The sequence below is a fragment of the Pseudoliparis swirei genome, chromosome 15 (assembly GCF_029220125.1).
Source record: "Pseudoliparis swirei isolate HS2019 ecotype Mariana Trench chromosome 15, NWPU_hadal_v1, whole genome shotgun sequence".
Lineage (NCBI taxonomy): Eukaryota > Metazoa > Chordata > Actinopteri > Perciformes > Liparidae > Pseudoliparis > Pseudoliparis swirei.
The window spans coordinates 7,340,589-7,360,196 of NC_079402.1; the positions used below are offsets into that span (position 1 = coordinate 7,340,589).

At 42.4% G+C, this 19,608-nt stretch overlaps 1 protein-coding gene across 2 annotated transcripts in view; it reads right to left on the reverse strand.

The window, feature by feature from the left end:
- Positions 1-19,608, reverse strand: part of LOC130205375 (WD repeat-containing protein 7) — a 165,844-nt gene that overhangs the window by 91,217 nt on the left and 55,019 nt on the right. For both annotated transcript variants that reach the window (XM_056432705.1, XM_056432704.1), the window contains exons 17-20: positions 10,437-10,670; positions 9,986-10,282; positions 8,295-8,491; positions 5,929-6,026 (exon numbers count right to left, since the gene is read on the reverse strand). In XM_056432705.1, coding sequence (XP_056288680.1) covers positions 5,929-6,026; positions 8,295-8,491; positions 9,986-10,282; positions 10,437-10,670 — 826 coding nt within the window. The remainder of the gene's footprint in view (positions 1-5,928; positions 6,027-8,294; positions 8,492-9,985; positions 10,283-10,436; positions 10,671-19,608) is intronic.

The window sequence follows — 19,608 nt, forward strand, 5'->3', positions numbered from 1 at the left end:
GCTGGTTTACAGGCAGCCGTAGGAGCTCACATTATTTTGGGCAGAAAAATTTGGTTATTTTACTTCTCAATAGGTGATCAATAGGTGATCAATAGGTGTTCCTCCAAGAAATGTGCTTGTTTCTTCATGTGAATGTGTTCAGGCCTTGACTGGCATCACACATGATTTTTTGGGGAAGTATCGGATGAGTTTAAGCAATAGTTTTTAACATAAAGAAATCACAGAAAGTACAAAATTATTGGCAGTAAAAAAACGTAAATTTTCTACCGACGAAAAGTCCGTTTTTTTTCACAGTGTTCATTATTCAAGTCTTGAGATTCTATAAAACTGATTTTTAGCCGATTCTGTTGGCGTTTTGTGGGAGAAATAATCGATGGGGAAAAAGTGGAAAAGGGCCAAATCAAGCAAAAAACGGCCAACTTTGGTGAATTATTGTAGCGCCCCCTACGGTTTAAATTGCACGAAATTTGCTGTGAATGTTCCAGGCTCCATTCTGCACATATCCTGAAAGTCTGTTATTTTTTTCCCAATAGTGTTGAAGTTATGAGCATTTCAAAACAGGACACGCCCCTAAAATGTTCGTTGGGCCATAGATCCTTACCACAATGATATATTTGAAAAAGGATGATAGATCTTAGATGATGTAGCTTCCATAATCATTATCTCCAATAGGTTTGGTTTGAATTGGACCCCGTATGTCAGAGCAAACGCCTCTGATGTGTTTTTCACCCAAAAAAATATGGTGGAAATTTTAAGTAGGCGGAGCTTAGGGTACTGAGAGGCTTTTTTGTAGAGCAGGTCCAAGTGGACTTGTGAAAAAAAAAGCTAGTCATTTGAACAAACTGGGTGAGGGGCGTCGCCGGTCAAACTTCCAGGTGGCGCTAGAGAGCAATTTTTTAAAGCCGAATTTCGACGTCGTTGTCATCCGGCTATTTTCACCAAGCCTGACAAGCTTGCCAAATTTGGTGAGTTTTGGGATATGATACATACCCCCAATATGCCCCCAATGTTCAAAAATAAAAAAGTGGAATAATAATAATTCCCCTAACAATTTCAATAGGTTCCTCTCGGTCAGACTTCGTCTGTCGCTCGGACCCTAATAATAAGAACTCTAACAATTTCAATAGGTTCCTCTCGGTCAGACTTCGTCTGTCGCTCGGACCCTAATAATTTTCTGGAGATTTTAATAGCTGGGGTCATATTGACCTCAAGGGTAAAATATGTTAGTAAATATAAAGGTAACAGGAGGGTTAAACATTGAATCGGGTCAAATTGACCCGAAGGCAACACAAGGGTTAAATACCTGCATGTGCCAAATAAAAGCATAGTTAAAGAGACCGTTCACCCCAAAATCAAAAATACCTAATTTTTCACTGTCTGTCTCAACGGCAATGTTGGAAAGAGACAACTTTAAAAGAGACAATGCTGTTGAGTTTTTCAAATGTCTTTTTTGGCACTTTTGTGCTTTAAAGTCACATTATATTGGAGATAATACTCCATAAACAATTCCTCGCTAAACTTTTTAAGATTTTGCATGGGTCTTGTTCCAAGCATGCTGTCGTTGAGTCCCAGTTCATAGCTTATAATAATGGAAAAGAAACATCAGTTCACCAGAAATGATTCATAATAATATGTATTATTATTATTATTAAAAATTGTTTAAATTCTAAAGAAATGCATTATTTTTTTATTATCTTATTTTTTTATTATCACGCTTGTGTGGAGGGATGTGTGTGCATGTCTGTCTATCCACGGCACACAAAATGCTGGATCGATCCGCCTGGTATCTTTTGTTCACACACATTTCTGGCCCGATTTTTGGATTTGTGACCAAACAACTATTTTGAATCAGAGAATCTACAGATGCAATTATTACAATATATAAGACTTTTAAATACCCATTTTTTTGTAATCTTAATTGACAACGTAATTGTAAGGGAGCCGGGAGGGACAAAGGAGTGAGATTCAACTATTTTTTTGTTTTAAGAATTGTAAACTTCTCAGGGGGATGAATTATCATTACTTATCCTTTTGAAAGAGTGAATATTGAGTGTATCATCCAGCTATTTTTTACCAGCATGATTATTGAAGGAGGCTAAACTGGCTTTATCAAAAGGATGAAAGAAATATTGTGAGAATGGTCTACTGCTCTCTGATTTTATTCGAACAAGTTTCACTTTGGTAAAATTATTTGCTAAAGACAATCCTTAGACGTACTGTTAATGCTGCATTAGTTGCTAAACCAAAGAAAAAAATGCTTGGATGTCTGTATCATTATAAAACAATACAATATGCAGATTAATATATAACATGAGAAATCAGGAATCTGTAACTTCTTCAAGGCAAATTCAGATCAAGTTCATACTAATGCAGATAAATATTATCCATACTGAAATGCCTGTTAAATATACTTTAGTTTAATTACGCAGAAAAACGGCTTCCACTTTCCAAAAGCTGATGGTGAAATCTTGCAATTGATTGGTTTTGTCCGAGTTACAGTCCATAATTCAAAGAAATTCAATGTATTTGGACCCAAAACTGGAAAAACTTCTAGCTAAAAGAAAACAAGTGAATTTTCAGTCAATTGACAAAGCTCATTTCGCAAAGAATTGCTTCAGCTCAGGTTGAAAGCAACACAGTTGTAAATGGCAGAGTATGTTGACACTCATTTATGAGCATTTTCAGAATAATCTGTTTTTCTCTGTCTATCTCATGAATATTCAAAGGAGAGTTTGGAATGTTGTGGGTACTTATCCATAGTTAGTATATTTACAGTAGATGAAAGTCGGCAAAGCCCTCAATTTGGAGAAACAAAGGAGTGCACAGGACCGATATTGATCTTTACTGTTGCCTCCGTCCACAGCAGTGCATTGCTTTGCTCCTGTGCTGGTACTCCTGCCTGTTTCTCCAAACTCCATCTTCTGGAAGTAACACGTTGACTCCATAGTCAGCGTGTTAAGAAGATAGCTAACATAGTTAGCGTGTTAAGTATTCAGAAGTACCTCATCGAACCCAACTTTAATCATTTGCACTATCCATTTCAAAGATAATTCCTTTTTTACTGTAACTTCTGTGTCTTTTTAATAGTTTGGTCCATCATTTTTGCCCCAGAGGTTAGTAAAATTGTATTATTATTGATAGACAGAATGGTTAAAACCAGTGGCGGTGCGTCCATAGAGGGCACTAGGGCGCCGCCCCTCTTAAAATTTTGAGATGGAAAAAAATATATATATATATATATAATATATCCTGTCAAAAAACATTATATACCAAATCATTTAAATTGCAAATATACCGTGTTGACGCGCTAAATGTGTGTGGGAGACCGTAAGCCCCTGTCAACAACCACTTAAGTTAAATGTGACATAAATAATATATCGCCACTCATCACGGAGAGAAGCCCCTCCCCATTTTCGGGGCGCCGGCCCAACGTGTGTGCGGCAGCGAGCAAACAGTTCACGGTCGTTTCGGCAAGGACGGCTTCTCATTGGCGGATGAAACGTGAATCTTGGGGCGCAAAAATGTGCGCCCTGGCCAATGACATTGTTTCTTATTTCACGTGACTGGACTATTCGGCAAATCAGAGACCGGTATCGTTCCCTCAGCCCAGAGAGCTCCACGGAGCTACACGAGCAGGTTGCTAACCGGAGCTGGTTAGCTGGAGGCTCAGTGAGTAATGCGCTGTTTAGTTTCCCCTGTCTGTTGTTCCAAAGTCCTGGGACTGAAACTCTCTGGACTACAACGGGGTGAGGGATCTAAAGAGCTTCAGACAAGTGTAAAGCACGAATCTTGCCGCAGTTATCTAGCTAACAGCATGAAGCTAACTAGCTAACAGCATGAAGCTAACCCTGTTTGCAGAGCAGAGCAGCAGAAGGAGACCGAACTGGCATCAAAAACACAACGAAGAAGTTCGGAAATACAGACACATTCCCTCAAGAATAATGGAAACAGGCTGGTTACAGATATGATTGACTTTAACCAGAGAGTTAATGAGAAGTTTGCCAACTTTAAAGAGAGGAGGGCTACTTTTCTTTACACGTAGTGGGGCTACTCTGTCAAACACCCAATGTAACATGTGCTGCATCTCTTTCTCACTCTATTCTGCTCTGAACCTCTTTCATGTGAGGGTGAAACTCTTTTATTTTACAAACCTCTGAAACCCAACCCAATGTTCCTTAAAGAAATAAGACCTATATTGCAATAAACAAACAGATCCTTTGTTATCCCCTGGGGAATATGTCTCAGAGATCAGCTGGCAGTGTGTGGTCAAAGGGAAAAAACAGAGAATTTAGTGTGGACATAATTGTAAAATAGTAACTGCAAGATGTTTTTAGTTATGTTAAATCATGTGAAGAAACCCTGCTCTCTCTTCATCTCATAGTAAATGCTGCAGCATATTAGAGGGGCCTCCTCATTTATTTCCATGTGAAAAGAGACAGTGAGCCGGGTTAACAGCGCTCTCCTTCACAAAGCCTCGACACGCAGGCATATACGCGCACGTGCACACGTTGGAGTAGCTAGCTGAGAAGAGGTCACGGCAGTGTCCCCCCTGAATGGTAGTAAATAGGCGTGTGTCGTCCACACGCTTGTCACACTTGGCCTCCATTAAGGCGTAACAATAGCACTAAAAACTCCGCCTCCCTCAGACACCCGAGGGTGCCACCCATGGCATATGCATGTCTGTGTGCGGTGTCTGTATTCACATTGACTTGATTTCAGTGTGTGTGTATTTCTAGGTATTACACTTGATGTAGTGTGTGCGTGAGTGTGTGTGTGTGTGTGTGTGTGTGTGTGTTAGGCAGATGGTGACGGCTGGTTAAAAACATCCCCTACAGTGAACAAGAGCAAATTCCTCTCCGGAAATAAAGACTCTCCCCCCCCCCCCCCCACCTTTACTGAGTGACATTCTCCTTTCTCTCCATCTCTTCTTTCTTTCCTTCCGTCTTTCATTCAACTCTATTTTTTTTGTAACAACGAGACTATGTTGAATCAGTTTCCTAGATTCTAAAGATGTGCGACCATGTTCTTGTTCCTGCCATTCGTAGTAATATGCATACAATAATATTTACAAAGTTAAAAAGAATAGGTTTTCTACTGACTTCCAGTCCGAAAAATGTTCTGATCTGCCAATGCTATAGTTGATGTTTGGTTACTACTTGGTTACGGTTGGAGAAAGATTGTGGTCATGGTTAAAACAAACCAACTATGATTGTTGGACTGGGAAGGGACCGACCACCCCCTCATTTATCCATCCATCCCAAAAAAACATTGGGAAGAAAAAAGAAAGAAACTTTCGGAAGAGCAACAGAAAAGGACCCCTTTCCCGGATGGACAGAAGTGTAATCAATGTGATGTGTACAGACAGACAACAGTCAGATAACAGTCATAATTCCCACAGCTATGTGAGGTGCCTGTCAAGTTAGCATACACGTTATTATTTTTAGATATTTGAACAAAACACAGCACTGTGAATGTGAATCAGCCTGTCACACAAAAGTTCCATTGAGCCGGGCACAGAAGCCCGCAACCGAATAAGAGTACAGACTACAGACTCAGGTTGAACTGTATGGCTCCAAGTATCAGTCAATTAAGAAATTCAGTGCTCAGTAAGGCTCTCACCGATAAAAATAAATAGTGTTGAGAAAGGGAAGATCAGATGCTAAGCTGCAGTCAGAAGTCTGTACTGTAGCACTCTAGTCAGATCAACTCCACCTGATATCAAAAACAGCAGAACATCCTATTAAATACTTGCTGACTGCATCAAGCAGCAGCAACTTCCTCCTGTGATTATGCAGCTTTAAAAAAATATATCTGTGGGTTTTATTGCCGGTGGGCTGCATTATCAAACCCCCGCCTCTCCTCCCTCCCTCCCCCGCAGGGCCCCGAGGGGTGTGTGAAGCGAGCTTCCCCCTCCCTTTTTATAGTTACCCTGTTTGATCTGCGCCTGTAATGCCGGGTTGGAGGGCTGGGAGGGGGCAGCCAGTGTCCTGCGTGGAGTCTCCGGGGTTCCTCCTGGTCTGGGAGGCCTGGAGGAGAATCACAAAGAGAAGTCATGAAATATTAAAGGAGCATGGAGAAGAGCGGAGGGCTAAAACATAGATAGATAGATAGATATATACTTTATTAATCCCCAAGGGGAAATTTGTCGAGTCAGTAGCAGCAACACACAAGAATAAAAAAACAAAACACAAAATATAAGAAGGGTTAGGGTGATCTGGCAAGAGGTGAACTGTTGTAGAGCCTCATAGCCGTCGGCAGGAATGTTCTCCTGTATCTCCTTGTGGCAGCGGAGGCGTGAGGAGTCTGGAGAAAGTACTCCTCTGTCCCTGTAGGAGGTGGTGGAGAGGTGGTCGGTTGTCCAATATGGACACCAGTTTCTTCTCTCCACCACCTGTTCCAGGTGCTCCAGCTGGCATGATGGAGCCAGCCTTCTAACCAGTTTGTTAAGGCGGCTGGTGTCACGGCTCGATGCTGCTCCCCAGCAGACAATGGCCAACCGACTGGTAGAATAACTCCAGCATCTTGCTGCACACGTTGAAGGATCGCTTTCTCAGGAAAAGAGCGACTCATCCTCTTGTACACAGCGTTGATGTTGGCCTTCCAGTTCAGTCGGCTGTCGATGGCTCCACCATGTCCACGTCAACTCCCAGGACACTCCCTCCTCACGTGAGTGTGTGCATGTGGGCAGGTAGGTGTGTGTGTGTGTGTGTGTGTGTGTGTGCGTGCCGTGCTCTCAGGCTCCAGCCTATTGAATTTGGGGTTGAGGAAACAATCCGGAGTCTGAAACAGACTAACTTTCAGAGACACACAAACACTTCCAATACAACAATCAATGGAGTGATCAATAACAAGTTGCCTGGCAACAAGCACAGCCAGGGAGCTTTACTATAAAACAAATTTAAAAAATCAACTGCATGAACTTTTTGAAAAGAGGATGTTACAAAGTGTTAATATGGAGGTACATCAATTCAATTCAGTTTATTTTGTATAGCTCAAAATCACAAATGTGCCTCAGAGGGCTTTACAATCTGTAAATCTTCACATCTTTTCAAACTTCAGCACAAAGGGAAGACACTTACCTGCTGTCATGAATGTAAGATGAAAAACAACAAACACGTTAAAATATTTACAACCGTTAGTTTGGAGTGTTGAACTGGAGATGGCCAGAGAGAAGACCTTGGTTTGAGTTTCATAAAGTAGTCTTCAGCTTCCATCTGTAGCTGACTATCACCAGCTCTGCCCCCTTAACGCGATGCTCTTCATTTCTCAAGTTTCTAACCGGCACTTCTTGTTTATCGGCTCCTTTTGCCGCTGGCCTATCAAGCTTTGATTAAGCTGCAGCACGTAGTTTTCTAATCATTTCTGACGCAAAAGCTGATCCACCCATAGTGGTGCTTTGAAAACAGGAAGAAATTATTACATTTTGTGTTGGTGGTACAGCGGCAAGACCTCGGCCTCCGTGTTAAATCTTTCATGGCGCAATGAGAGCTCAGATTGACCACACACACACACACACACACACACACACACACACACACACACACACACACACACACACACACACACACACACACACACACACACACACACACACACACACACACACACACACACACACACACACACACACACACACACACACACACACACACACACCTGTGAACTTCAGCTGCTGCTGGTATTATTGTGTATGTGAAAAGCGTGTGCGTTTTGTATTTTTAATTTAGTTTCAATTAAGTTTGTTTTGGGTGTTAATTTTCTTTTCCAGCTAGAATAACTGATTATAGATCAGCGGTGTGGTTGGCCCACCTGGTGAATATCTACATGTGCGAGAAAGCTGTTGCGTCCATGAGGCCTGAGCCCCGATAGACTGTCTTTCTTATCGATCTCCTCTGCTGCGTTTCAGCACCCTGGACAGCATATCGCAACCTCTACAAAAAACAACCAGCAAAGGATGATGAACAAAGAGCTAATGAAGATATTTATATTTACTGTGCTTTAATCTGGAACAGATGTTTATTTTGGCTTTAAGCCACTCGGGGTCCACATCAAAGTTTATGAACAAACTCCCTGGGACATATGATGACTTTTAAAGCTCTTACGGCTGCCATGTTAGCAAACAGTTGAAGAGCAACATTGTCATTCTGTTGGAGTCGTGTTTTGGTCTACACCAACTCCTGAGAAGATGCAATTTTTTTTTAAAGACCTCTTGTACTCAGTAAAACTAATCTGTAATAATAAGGAAAAGATAGAAACGCATGTTCAAATATTGTAAATTTTTGCGTGTTTGTTACCTGACTGGCGCTTTCTTCATGTGCTCTCCGACAAAGGTAGCATTGGTCATGCCCATCAGGGTGTTAGCCAGTGAAATTATAGACAGCAGGTGCTGTGTGGTGACTGCTCTCGACACGCCGTACGTCCCTTTTCCCACGATGTCCGTCAGGGTCAGCTTCAGACCAGTCGCCAAGGACAACTGCCGCAGCAAAGACTCCTGGGAAACAGAGGCGGATGAATGAATCAGGGAACCCATGGAAGTACTGTTGTGTGTTTCAAACAGGTCAACATAAGTAAGCTGTCCTGTTATTTTTAAACAGGTTATTTGTTAAGTTTGCCATTTGCTGGTGTTCAGTTGTGTGACAAGTTGCCTTTAGTTATCAAGCTCCTCTTGTTTTAGGATACACTGAGCTCCTATCTCCTGTTCTCTCTTTTTATGGATGAATTTACATCTCTCCATTGCACATTATTAACTCTACTTCCTCCCCGGAGTCTTTGTGACTTCACGCCTCATAGGGTCCTTTGGACATGGCAGTGTCTGAAGCTGGTCCTGGGCCCTTGCCCCGGCTTCCTGCATCCAGCCACTGGCCTAGACCTGACCTCCTTCCTAATGGCCCTGCCTACTTTTCCGTGCCTCCTGCCTTAAAGGCCGACCTCATTGGTCTGGCATCTTTCGCGATGCCTCTTGTCTCTGTGGCCTTGCCTCCTGCCATGGCCCTGTTGATGCGCCTGTAAATCCGGGGACAGGGATCATCCTATATTGCTCTCCAGAAGGTTTCTTCCCTTATTTCCCTCGAACGTTTGTTTTCTATTTTTGGGGGATTTTTTCCTGATCCGATGTGAGGTCCTGTGACAGGGATGTCGTATGAGTACAGATTGTAAAGCCTTCTGAGACAAATTTGTAATTTGTGATTTTGGGGTATACAAAATAAACTGAATTGAAACCACGACTATTTTTCTGCTGCTATTGAACAGAGCTCAGGTCCCCAACTGACCGTCATAAACAGAGCCCGGGTCTAATGTGTAAATACCAGCCGCCAAGTCAAATTCTTCGTTTGTCTAACACACGTAGCAAATAAATGTTTCTGATTCTGATATGTACCGTGATCACTAAGCTAGCTATGTAGCACTAGCATTAGCTGATTACTTAGCATTTGCTATGCCAACAGTACTTGAGCCCCGTAGATTTGCTCTTCCCCAGATCAACCCTCCTGTCAATATATGGTCCAAAATACCCCCGAAAGTGGCGACAGACAAAAATGCCCGTCACCAGGCTCAAAACATTAGAGTAGAGTACGTACACTTATTATATGATGGTTGGAATACAACAATTGATATGAATATATGGAACAAAAGAGGATCCCATCATTTGTTATTCGGTACTAGTTTGGAATTAAGAACCTGGTGGCATTTAGTATTTAGGACGAACTTAATTATTGATTCAGTTAGACTACTGATGATATCTTTTCACTGAAGCATACAATGATAGACTGAATAAAATAGTTAGTTGGTCAAAAATTAAGATTACATTGACAAGAAAATCTATGTCACGTCATGTCAATGTGATTAATCATAAAAATTGTCACCGATTAATTTCTCTCAATCTGTTAATAACTTTTTTTTAAACTTTTTTAAAATTATAAATATTTATAAAAGATTTGTCAGGTGTCAGAGATCTGTATCAGGTGGCGCCAGACAGACGAGTGAGTACCTTGAAGGTGGGCAGCATGAGGGACATGTGACCTCCTCTGGAAATCAGGCCGAAGGAGATGGGGCAGTGCGGCCTGAGCATACCCAGTCGTTCCAGACAGATGCCGTCCAGCTGTTCGTTGAGGCCCCAAGCGTGCAGGCAGGACATGAAAAGTTTGGCCGTGTCCATCGTCAGGTTGTACTCCAGCAGACTCAGAGACTTGGACTTCTCCTCCCGCCTCCTCATCTCCTCCTCCTCTTCCTCCTCGTCTTCGTCCAGCAGGTGCTCCTTGATGGTCTCCTTCATCGTCTCCTTCACCTGGTTTGGACAGGAGACAAGTTCATTAAGTATATGAACAGCCCAAGTTGAATACCATCCTAAAATTATGAAGGCAAAATACATCATAATACACTGACTTTGCTTGTTTAGCAGCAACATTTTTCACTTTTGTTCCCCTCCTGTGCTTACTGACCTGTTTGAAGATCTTGTTGGCTAAGAAGGACCCCCCCTTGTCGGCCCCGGCCTGGGTCTTCTGCAGTGTCTCTGGAGACACCAGGATGGGGTTTGGTCTCTGGGCTTCCTCTGTCAGCAGCTGAATGATCACCGCCTCAACGTCAAAGAACAGGACGTGCATGTCGGGGTCCGTCGGGTTGGTCTTCATTGCCTGGACCACCAGGGCATTGTGGGAGTATTTCGGCAGGTTGCCCTGGGAGGAAGGAAGAGAGAGTGAGAGAGAGAGAGAGAGAGATTTTCAAAAATGTCCCGGTAGGTTCAAAATTGTTTCCAACACATAAACCTTTTTAAGAAAAAAAAACTGCTTAGTGGAAATGAAATAACCACATTTAGCACCTATGAAAAATACAACATTGTTTCCACTTCAGAGAATAATGATTTAAATCAGTGATCCCCGTCATTCAGACACAAACAAACGCACAATCCATTAGCAGTAAGTGCGAGCAATAGTCCAACACTGCTTGATTTTTTTAATCGTATTAGCCGAGACACCTGCGTGGAGCTGTATGCAGAAAAGAGCTGTTTGTTGACATGATAATGACCTGAGACGGCAATCAGACAACGGTGTCTTGTTCGAGGAGGAGTGATTAAGGGAAATTAAAAGAAGGGCAAAGCTGGATTTTGGTCAGACTGTGTTTCATGAAGGTTCCTCTATTTCTAAACTCTTGCAGCTGTTTACTTCTGCATGAGGAATAATGTGTTTAGTCTTTAGTCTTTGGCTGGAAAGACACACTTTAGCCCCCAATCGGTTGCTTACTTATATTGGAATCAGATCCGATCTTCTGCCGGATCGATTGTCGTCTACTGTGCGGCTTTATTGATTAATAAAACTTGAACGATCAACGATCTGACTGTCAGAGAATCGATTGAATTTCCAGCTGAAATTTTGGTCGGCTGTTTGCAATTTGAGCAGACAGTCAAATGTTCCACAAAGGCTGCCATCAAAAGATCGATTATAAACTGTTGTGAGCTTCTTTTGATGTCACTGCAGTAGTATTTTTAAATGCTGTGGCTCAATGCGTAACGTCAGTATATGCAGCATCGGTGAACTACAATCCCGCTGCGGACGACATGCTTGACTCAGTCCGCAGAGCATAGGAGCCCTGCTCCCTGCTGCAGCACAGAGCGCTGTTTGCTTGTTTATGCAATTCATCGTGTCCAAACTGTGACACTGCACGTCTTGGGTCCCCAAAAATGCAAAAAGTAGATCAGATGAGTGGTTGATTGCCAATCAGCCCGCAGCCGAGGCCTAATTGGAGACTCCATCCCCACAGCTGCCACATTTATGTATTTATAAATTTAAAAGAGCCAGCTGATTATGGCACAAACCTATGCCACAAAGACTTCCAAGAAAGCACTGTGCGTGCACTGGCAAGGTAAATGGATAATAATAAAGTTAGTTAAAGCTTGCTAGCATTTTGGTTTTGAACATCTCAGTTAACACTCAAGGAACATGTTTGTTTGAATTCTTGGATTAGTTTTTTATATCTGTGAAAAGCCAAGATATCTGATCCTCATTCCCATGTTTCAGTGTGTGCATGAGTGCGTGTTATTTCGGTGGATGAACACTGCCATCTAAAGGCGATCAGCCACATGACACACAGACAGGTGTGTCGTTGTCAGAGGCAGTGAACCTGTGCAGATACAGAAGCTGTCACTGACTATGTTTTGGTTTTCTGACTCAAATACGGACACCATTTTTTTAAGGATCTCTTGAGATTTTTATCACGATCAATTATTGATTTTAGGGACAAAATATTTTTAACATTTAACTTAAGAAGCACTGCTTGCGCTTCCTTGCTGTCCTGCATTTCTGATCAAGCACAAATCATTGTATCAAAATCAGATTTAAAATAAAATAGTTTGGCACCTAAAGTTTGGTTTTTAAAATGACTAACATACAAGCAGACAATATGTATCTTCATCTTCTACTAGGAAAGTACGTTCTTCACAGGTTGACACTGGCATGTGTAGCTGTGCATGAACCCTCCCCAAAATCAGTGAAGCCAAAACCTCTGGATCGCCCACTTGGTGGTTGGCTGGTAGTTCGGGGCACTTTATTTTGATATGTGGTGGACATTTTTATGATCGGAGCATGTGGACTGCAATTAATACTATGGCACTGCTCGGCAATGAACACGATTCCAATGATAACTATCTTGGCCATTAAAATCATGTTATTTATTTTTTATCTTCAAACTAGAAATCTTGAAGCTCTTATGCATGCTTTTATTTCATGTGGGTCAAGACTGTTGCCTCCTTGAGAGGTGTCTGACCCTGGGAACACATCAAGTTTGTGGGACCAGGCAGTCAGGTAGCAGTGGAGAACATAGGATTGTGAGGAGCTGATGTTGCGTTCTAACCATATGTAGGTGTAGCTCTAAGTATCTCATCGCTTATCCTTTTACTCATTGCTCTATCACAGAGTTCCATTGTTGTTAAAGAACTATGAAAAACACATCAGTGAGCCTCAGTGCTGCACAGGGTGACATGTTTCTTTAGCTCCATGAACGCACACAGACACATTTTTATTTGTCCCGCACACGCCGTTCTGCTGCCACAAACACTCACTGGAGCAACCGAATGTAGACTTATCCGACACTGAAAATAGTCCACAGTGAAGGCTTGTTTTTACTCGTGTTTGAGTAGCTTGACTAAAAACTACAGTAACCAGCTATTTGAGGAAGTCTTTTGCTTCTTGTCAAAGTTTTTTGTCAAAGCACTGGCGTTAACTACTTTTGCTGTTTGATATTTAATAAAGCCATACTTAAATGCTGAAATGCTAAATGCTTTCCAGATTTTGCACACAATCAGTGGCTCTGACATCTAATATCAACGCAGATGCGTTTACATTATAGAAATTATCCATTATCATTTTTTCTTTCCACGATATCGGTTTTGATACCTGAACTTTCGTTTTGGCCGACAAAGAGTACCAATCCGATCCTGTGTGTTAAAAACAAAATTCCCTCTCTAATATCTATTATTAGATGTATTATTAGTATTGTTCACATAGCCTTCACCTATTACTGTATATTTTCAAATATTTTTTATCTTTTCAAATGATGAATTTTTTTATGGAATAAATAATGAATGGGATCCAATGGTGGAAATCTTCAAATCCGCTTAAACCTGTTCAACTTTTTTAAGTTATCGGCATACATTCAGCCAAAGAAACAATTCCAGCTTTAAAATGTTGACGAAATTGTTCGCTATAACTTTATAATTCAGCTTCTTTTGATAGCTCTCATAGTTATAACTGGCCCCGTTTTAGTTTTTCCGCTCCTCCTGGAGTTTTCAATGGGTGTGTGTGGGGAAGTCTAGAGCTGTGACATCATCGCTAGAGGGGACAGCTGCTTGAGGATCAAGCGGAAATTTGTTTTGTATATCGTCACTACGGCCACAATTCTTACTATTTAGGCATTATTTTTTGATAAAGTAGTAGAAAATATTGTGCTTGTCGTAGACATGTGACTATGGAATCCAACAGTTTCCCAGATTTTTCTAGAGATGCCTTAAAGAGGGAGGAAGTCCACCTTTCTGCTCAGTCATCTCCATTGAGAACCTGACGACATTTAAACTTTTTTTTTAAGCAAACAGGAACATTTTCTGAACTGCGATTAAACTCTCATTTCTAAACCCCAAAAACATTTAAGGACATGTTCACAAAAGCCTTGAGAACCTCCTAATGTAGACACCTTTAGGATCAGAGTTATGGTTCTCTGTCAAATCCAAAGGTTTTGACAAGTTGCTTTCATCATAATCAGAGCAGTCTGTCTCTGTCACACAGGTGTTTCAAGTTAGGCTAATCAGTGGCATCTCACACACACTTGTTTATCATACATTATGAACCACAAAAGAGATCAACGGTTTGTGCGTGTGTGTGTGGCCCCGTGTGTCTTTAAATGGAGAGATATCAGAGGAGAACCAGCTTCAGAGTTTCTGAGGTCACATTTAACACACAAAAATAACAAACATATTGGTGCGTTCGGCTGAATCTTTCCTCTATTGATTCTACTTAGAGCTGTGACGTTGTCGCTAGAGTGCAGTGCTGCTTCAGAAACTTGCGGAAAAAAGATTTGTATATCGTCACTACGGCCACAATTCTTACTCTTTCGGCATTATTTTCTGGTAAAGTAGTAGGGAAGCTTGTGCTTGTCGTAGACATGTGACTATGGAATCCAACAGTTTCTCCGATTTTTCTAGAGAAGCCTGAACGAGGGGAGAAGTCCACCCTTCTGCTCAGTCGTCTCCATTTAAATTGTGAACACTGTTAATATTAATCTGATTTATTGAAGGGACCGTAATGTCTAGGTTCCGGCAAAGCATCAGAAGAGACGGCACTTTGCCTGTGAGGAGACAGAGATATTGTGTCTGCAGCTCAAGGGCAGCTACACGCCTGACAGTATTCAACATTTACACTTGTTATCAGTATTTACACATACCAAGAGGGGCGCACGGCCAACAGACAGCCCCCACCCGGGGGTACGAGGGATGGGATATGCACCTGTGACGAGATCTGGGTATAAAAGATGGAATCTTGATGTGCTAGAAAAAGGTGTGGTTTTCGGGCTTCAACTTGCATGTTGAGGAGAGCTCCCCGTGGTTTGTACTTTGCTTTTGATCAGTGAATAAATGTCTCCCTAATGGAGAGAACTACAGCAGACTCGTATTATTGTAGAAGCTCTTCCAGGCTGTTCAATTCTGAATTACGTTACAATTTGGTGACCCTGACCGTTGGTTGGCTGACCTGGACAGTAACAAAGAGCTTTTGACCAGAGCGGTGACGTCCGTTTCCCGGACTCCCGACCAAGGGTCGGCGGCTGTTCGGCGGTTGACAACCAAAGGATCCTCATAAACAACCGGTAAAGACAACCTTTTTAATAAAATGTCTGTATTGAGTACACTAAATTAGGTTGTCAACGGCGGATAAGCCTCTACCCATAAATTAAAAATATAGACAGTTAGAAATGGTAACTGATCACATGTAAAGTATAAACACATAAATACACTGTTAGGGATATAGGGAGTGTCCATTGATAGGGTATAGTTAGGGAATCTAGAGCTGTAGCTGTGTTAGCAGTAGGGAATTTTGAGACTAGGGTCTTTAGGTAAATTAATAGAGTTTCGATAAGACTAAGGGACGCTCTTCGGCGATACTGATGTCGGCTCTTAGTCGGTAGAAATCCATGTTCTGTATTTCATGTGTTGAGGAGTCCACTGGAATATATTGAATCGCTGGTCCTGACTACTGAGTGAGTCAGTGTAGCTGAGAAATCCATGTTCTGTATTTCATGTGTTGAGGAGTCCACTGGGATATATTGAATCGCTGGTCCTGACTGCTGAGTGAGTCAGTGTAGCTGAGAAATCCATGTTCTGTATTTCATGTGTTGAGGAGTCCACTGGAATATATTGAATCGCTGGTCCTGACTACTGAGTGAGTCAGTGTAGCTGAGAAATCCATGTTCTGTATTTCATGTGTTGAGGAGTCCACTGGGATATATTGAATCGCTGGTCCTGACTGCTGAGTGAGTCAGTGTAGCTGAGAAATCCATGTTCTGTATTTCATGTGTTGAGGAGTCCACTGGGATATATTGAATCGCTGGTCCTGACTGCTGAGTGAGTCAGTGTAGCTGAGAAATCCATGTTCTGTATTTCATGTGTTGAGGAGTCCACTGGGATATATTGAATCGCTGGTCCTGACTGCTGAGTGAGTCAGTGTAGCTGAGAAATCCATGTTCTGTATTTCATGTGTTGAGGAGTCCACTGGAATATATTGAACCGCTGGTCCTGACTTCTGTGTTAAAAGAGGCAGTGTGGTGATGAATTAGGGTGAGTCCGTGTTAAAACAGGGTAATTCCGTTTAATGCGTATGCCGCTGGATGTAGTCACCTAGTGATAGGGGAAATTAGAGAATACAGTTTATCTAGTGTGTATTCTTTGAGATGCGATGGACACAGGGAGAGATTTTTTGTTTTCAATAAACTGTGTGGGGGGTGTGTGCTGTAGCTCGTGGCGATTTTAACGAGACCTGAACACCGAGCGTATCGGGACACGTAAGTGCCCTGAGAATTCCTCGGAAGAAGGTTCTCGGTCAGACTACGTCTTTGTGGGGCATTGAAGAGGGATAAAACGGGAAATTCATTGACGAGGGTACTATGAAGTGAAGGAGAGAAAACAATATTTGTGAACTGGTGTTATCAAATCCTAGCGGACGAGCGCTGTATCCTTATGATACAGTAGAAGCTTCTCGCCCGAGTTCATAGTATTGGTTATTGCAACTTTTCTCCTCGCTTCTAAGGATACGTGTAAAAAATCACATTTTTGTTTGTTTGAAAGACAACTGGAGAACGGATCATTCTGTGTGTGTGTGTGTGGGTGTATGTGTGTGTGTGACTTGCTGTGACCTTGGGGTGCTCGCACTCCTTCTCACGAGAAAAAGGGAAAAACGATCTTTTAAAATAAAAACATATTGATACATATATAACGGTTAAAAATCTTGAGCTCAAGTAGTAGGTACATAAAAAGATATTCTGCAATATAAGTAACGCATGATAAAGATTAGAGAGTGTGTGAGAAAAGCTCCTGTTATGTTGAAGCTGTGAAACGTGTGTTTTTCTTTAAATCCCAGCTGTGCTTGATGAACTGCGTGCTTCGTGAAATGAAGTTGTCGTGAGTTATGGCCATTAACTCACGTTCACCCTGACCTGTGTATGTTGCTTTAACGTGTTATAGCTTGGTAGATAAATAACTGAATATATGACTTTAGGGGACCCCGAACTCAGATTAGTGACCTGGTTTAAGATAAAGAGTAAAGACGTTTCACAGACCCCTGACGAGGGTCTGCGGCGGTTTGGCGGTTGACAACAAGAGGCCTCATAAACAACAGGTGTGCAGACGACCTTTTGTCTTAAGACTGTCTGTGATTGGAGAAACTAAATGTTGTTGTCAACAGTTAAATAAGCCTCTACCCATAGTTTAGAAATAGCTTATAAAATAAACGGGGACCGATTGATTAGAAGTGTATCAAATAAAAGACAGAACTGTGTCACAAGCTGCAGACAGGAACCTTGGGGAAGCCAAGAGAGTGTGTGAGTGTTTGTGTGTGTGTGTGCGCGCGCTCTTGGAGCGTGTGTCATTTGTTGTGAACTTGGATGTGTTTCTTTAACTATTTCGAGAAAAAGGGAAAGCGTGGATTAACAAGGGGGAGATTGATAAAACTGGGAACGCTACCTACATTATTAAAACATTAAAACGATGTGAATCTGAAGCTGAAGAGATGGAATTAAAAGGAATAAAAGTTCCGCTGGGGAACTATTCAATATCATTATATATAAACCAATGAGCATTTTGTGAGTGTTCTGTTGATGCGCTACACGATAAACATAATACACACGCACTTCTTAGCTGATAAGACAGGAGCGAAGGGACAGATAGCATTGAGGCACGAGGGCTAGCCTTCAGCTAACCACGTGGAAGGACGAGGCAGGACATAGGGAAAGATCAGACAAGAGTGCCTCAAGGTACAGGATAGAAGGGAGACACAGTGGTCAGGGGGGTACTGCACCCACAATACGAGATAGGTCCTCTAGAGGTAGGGAGACTCATACCCCAGTGGGCAGATAGGCTACTGCAGGGAATTAACCCATGGACACCATCGTGTTGCCAAAGTTAGGTATATAAAATAAAGATTAATGTACACACACATACTTCATTAACCAACCAAGGCCATAAAATGGAAGAGAGTAGGTGAGAAAGCATTAGACAAAATAAATAGAGCAGTTACGTGCAGAAAAAGCTAGACAAATTGAAAATAATGAAGATGCATGCTCCAACTAAAAACTGAAAAAGTGCTCAGCTGCACACTCTGCTGCGCGCCCCCACAAAAGCGCTGCCTTCACAGGACGGAGAGCGGCCCCTCCCCTGGCCCCTCCCCTACCCACTTCGCTGCGCGCGCCGCACTCACAAGTCAGAGAGCAGCCCCGCCTCCACCCAAACTTGAGCTCTCCGCCGTGCGCGCTGTCGCTGTGCGCACTACTGTTACAAGACAGGAGAGCCAGAACAGTGACTGAAGACATCGTTTGATGATAATTATTAATTGAGAGAGTGCACGACCATATGTTTATTTTTTACAATTTTTTTTAGGGATATGAATTGTTAATTAAAAGATATTTTTATTATAATTTTTTTCCTCAGTCTCTTAAAGATTTGACCCCTTTCAATCATAACTGCAGTTTTTGTTCAGCCACAAGGCACCTCCCTAAGCAGTTAAGATATGGAGACAACTAAGATAATGGTTAATGTTTCTAAGCTAATGACGATGCCACCACTGAATGGTGAGGGAGGAGCAGCCTATTTAGGTAGAATGAGAGAGTTGTGGAACAACAAACTGGGGGAAGATTTTCTTGAGGATAGCTTGACTGAACAGTTATTCAGGATGTCAATAGAATCATCTGTGACTGTGACCATAAAGACTGAGCTGAAAGGGACAGGAGGACTAATAGACATGAACTTCTATGACTGGGAAGCTCAGGTCAGACGCCAGATAGATAAAAATAAACAGAGTAGGGAAAAGATGAACCTGACCAAAGCAGAAGCAAAGCAAATGTCACAAACCTCGGTGCAGCAGACAGCAGCACAGTCACCTGGACCTTACGTCCCATATAATCCATATCCAGCCCCTCCGCCAGATCCATATGCACTGGTCTATCAACAGCCACAGCAAGCCGCGTTAGCACCACCTCAAGCCCAGTTCCCGCAACCTTATTATCCGCAACAGGCGGGTCAGCAGCCCATAAATGGGGCCTCACATCATTGGGAGAACAGCACTAAAAGAGGGAGAGAAATGAGGACTAAGAGGGGTGATAACTGGGGCTTCAGAGGAAGTAGATATTATAACTGTTTCAACTGCGGTCAGCCTGGACATTGGGCAGATGCGTGTAGTTTTCAGCCACAGGGTCAGCCATCTCAGTCAGGACCACAGCAGTGCCCCTACAATGTCTATCCCCCACCCCCACAAGCACCCAACACATAGCCACAGCCACAAGGCAACAGTGATCCACGGCACCAGGCCCGGACCAGAGACACAAAATTAGGCGTGCCCAGATCCAACAGCTGACAGCGAACTGTAT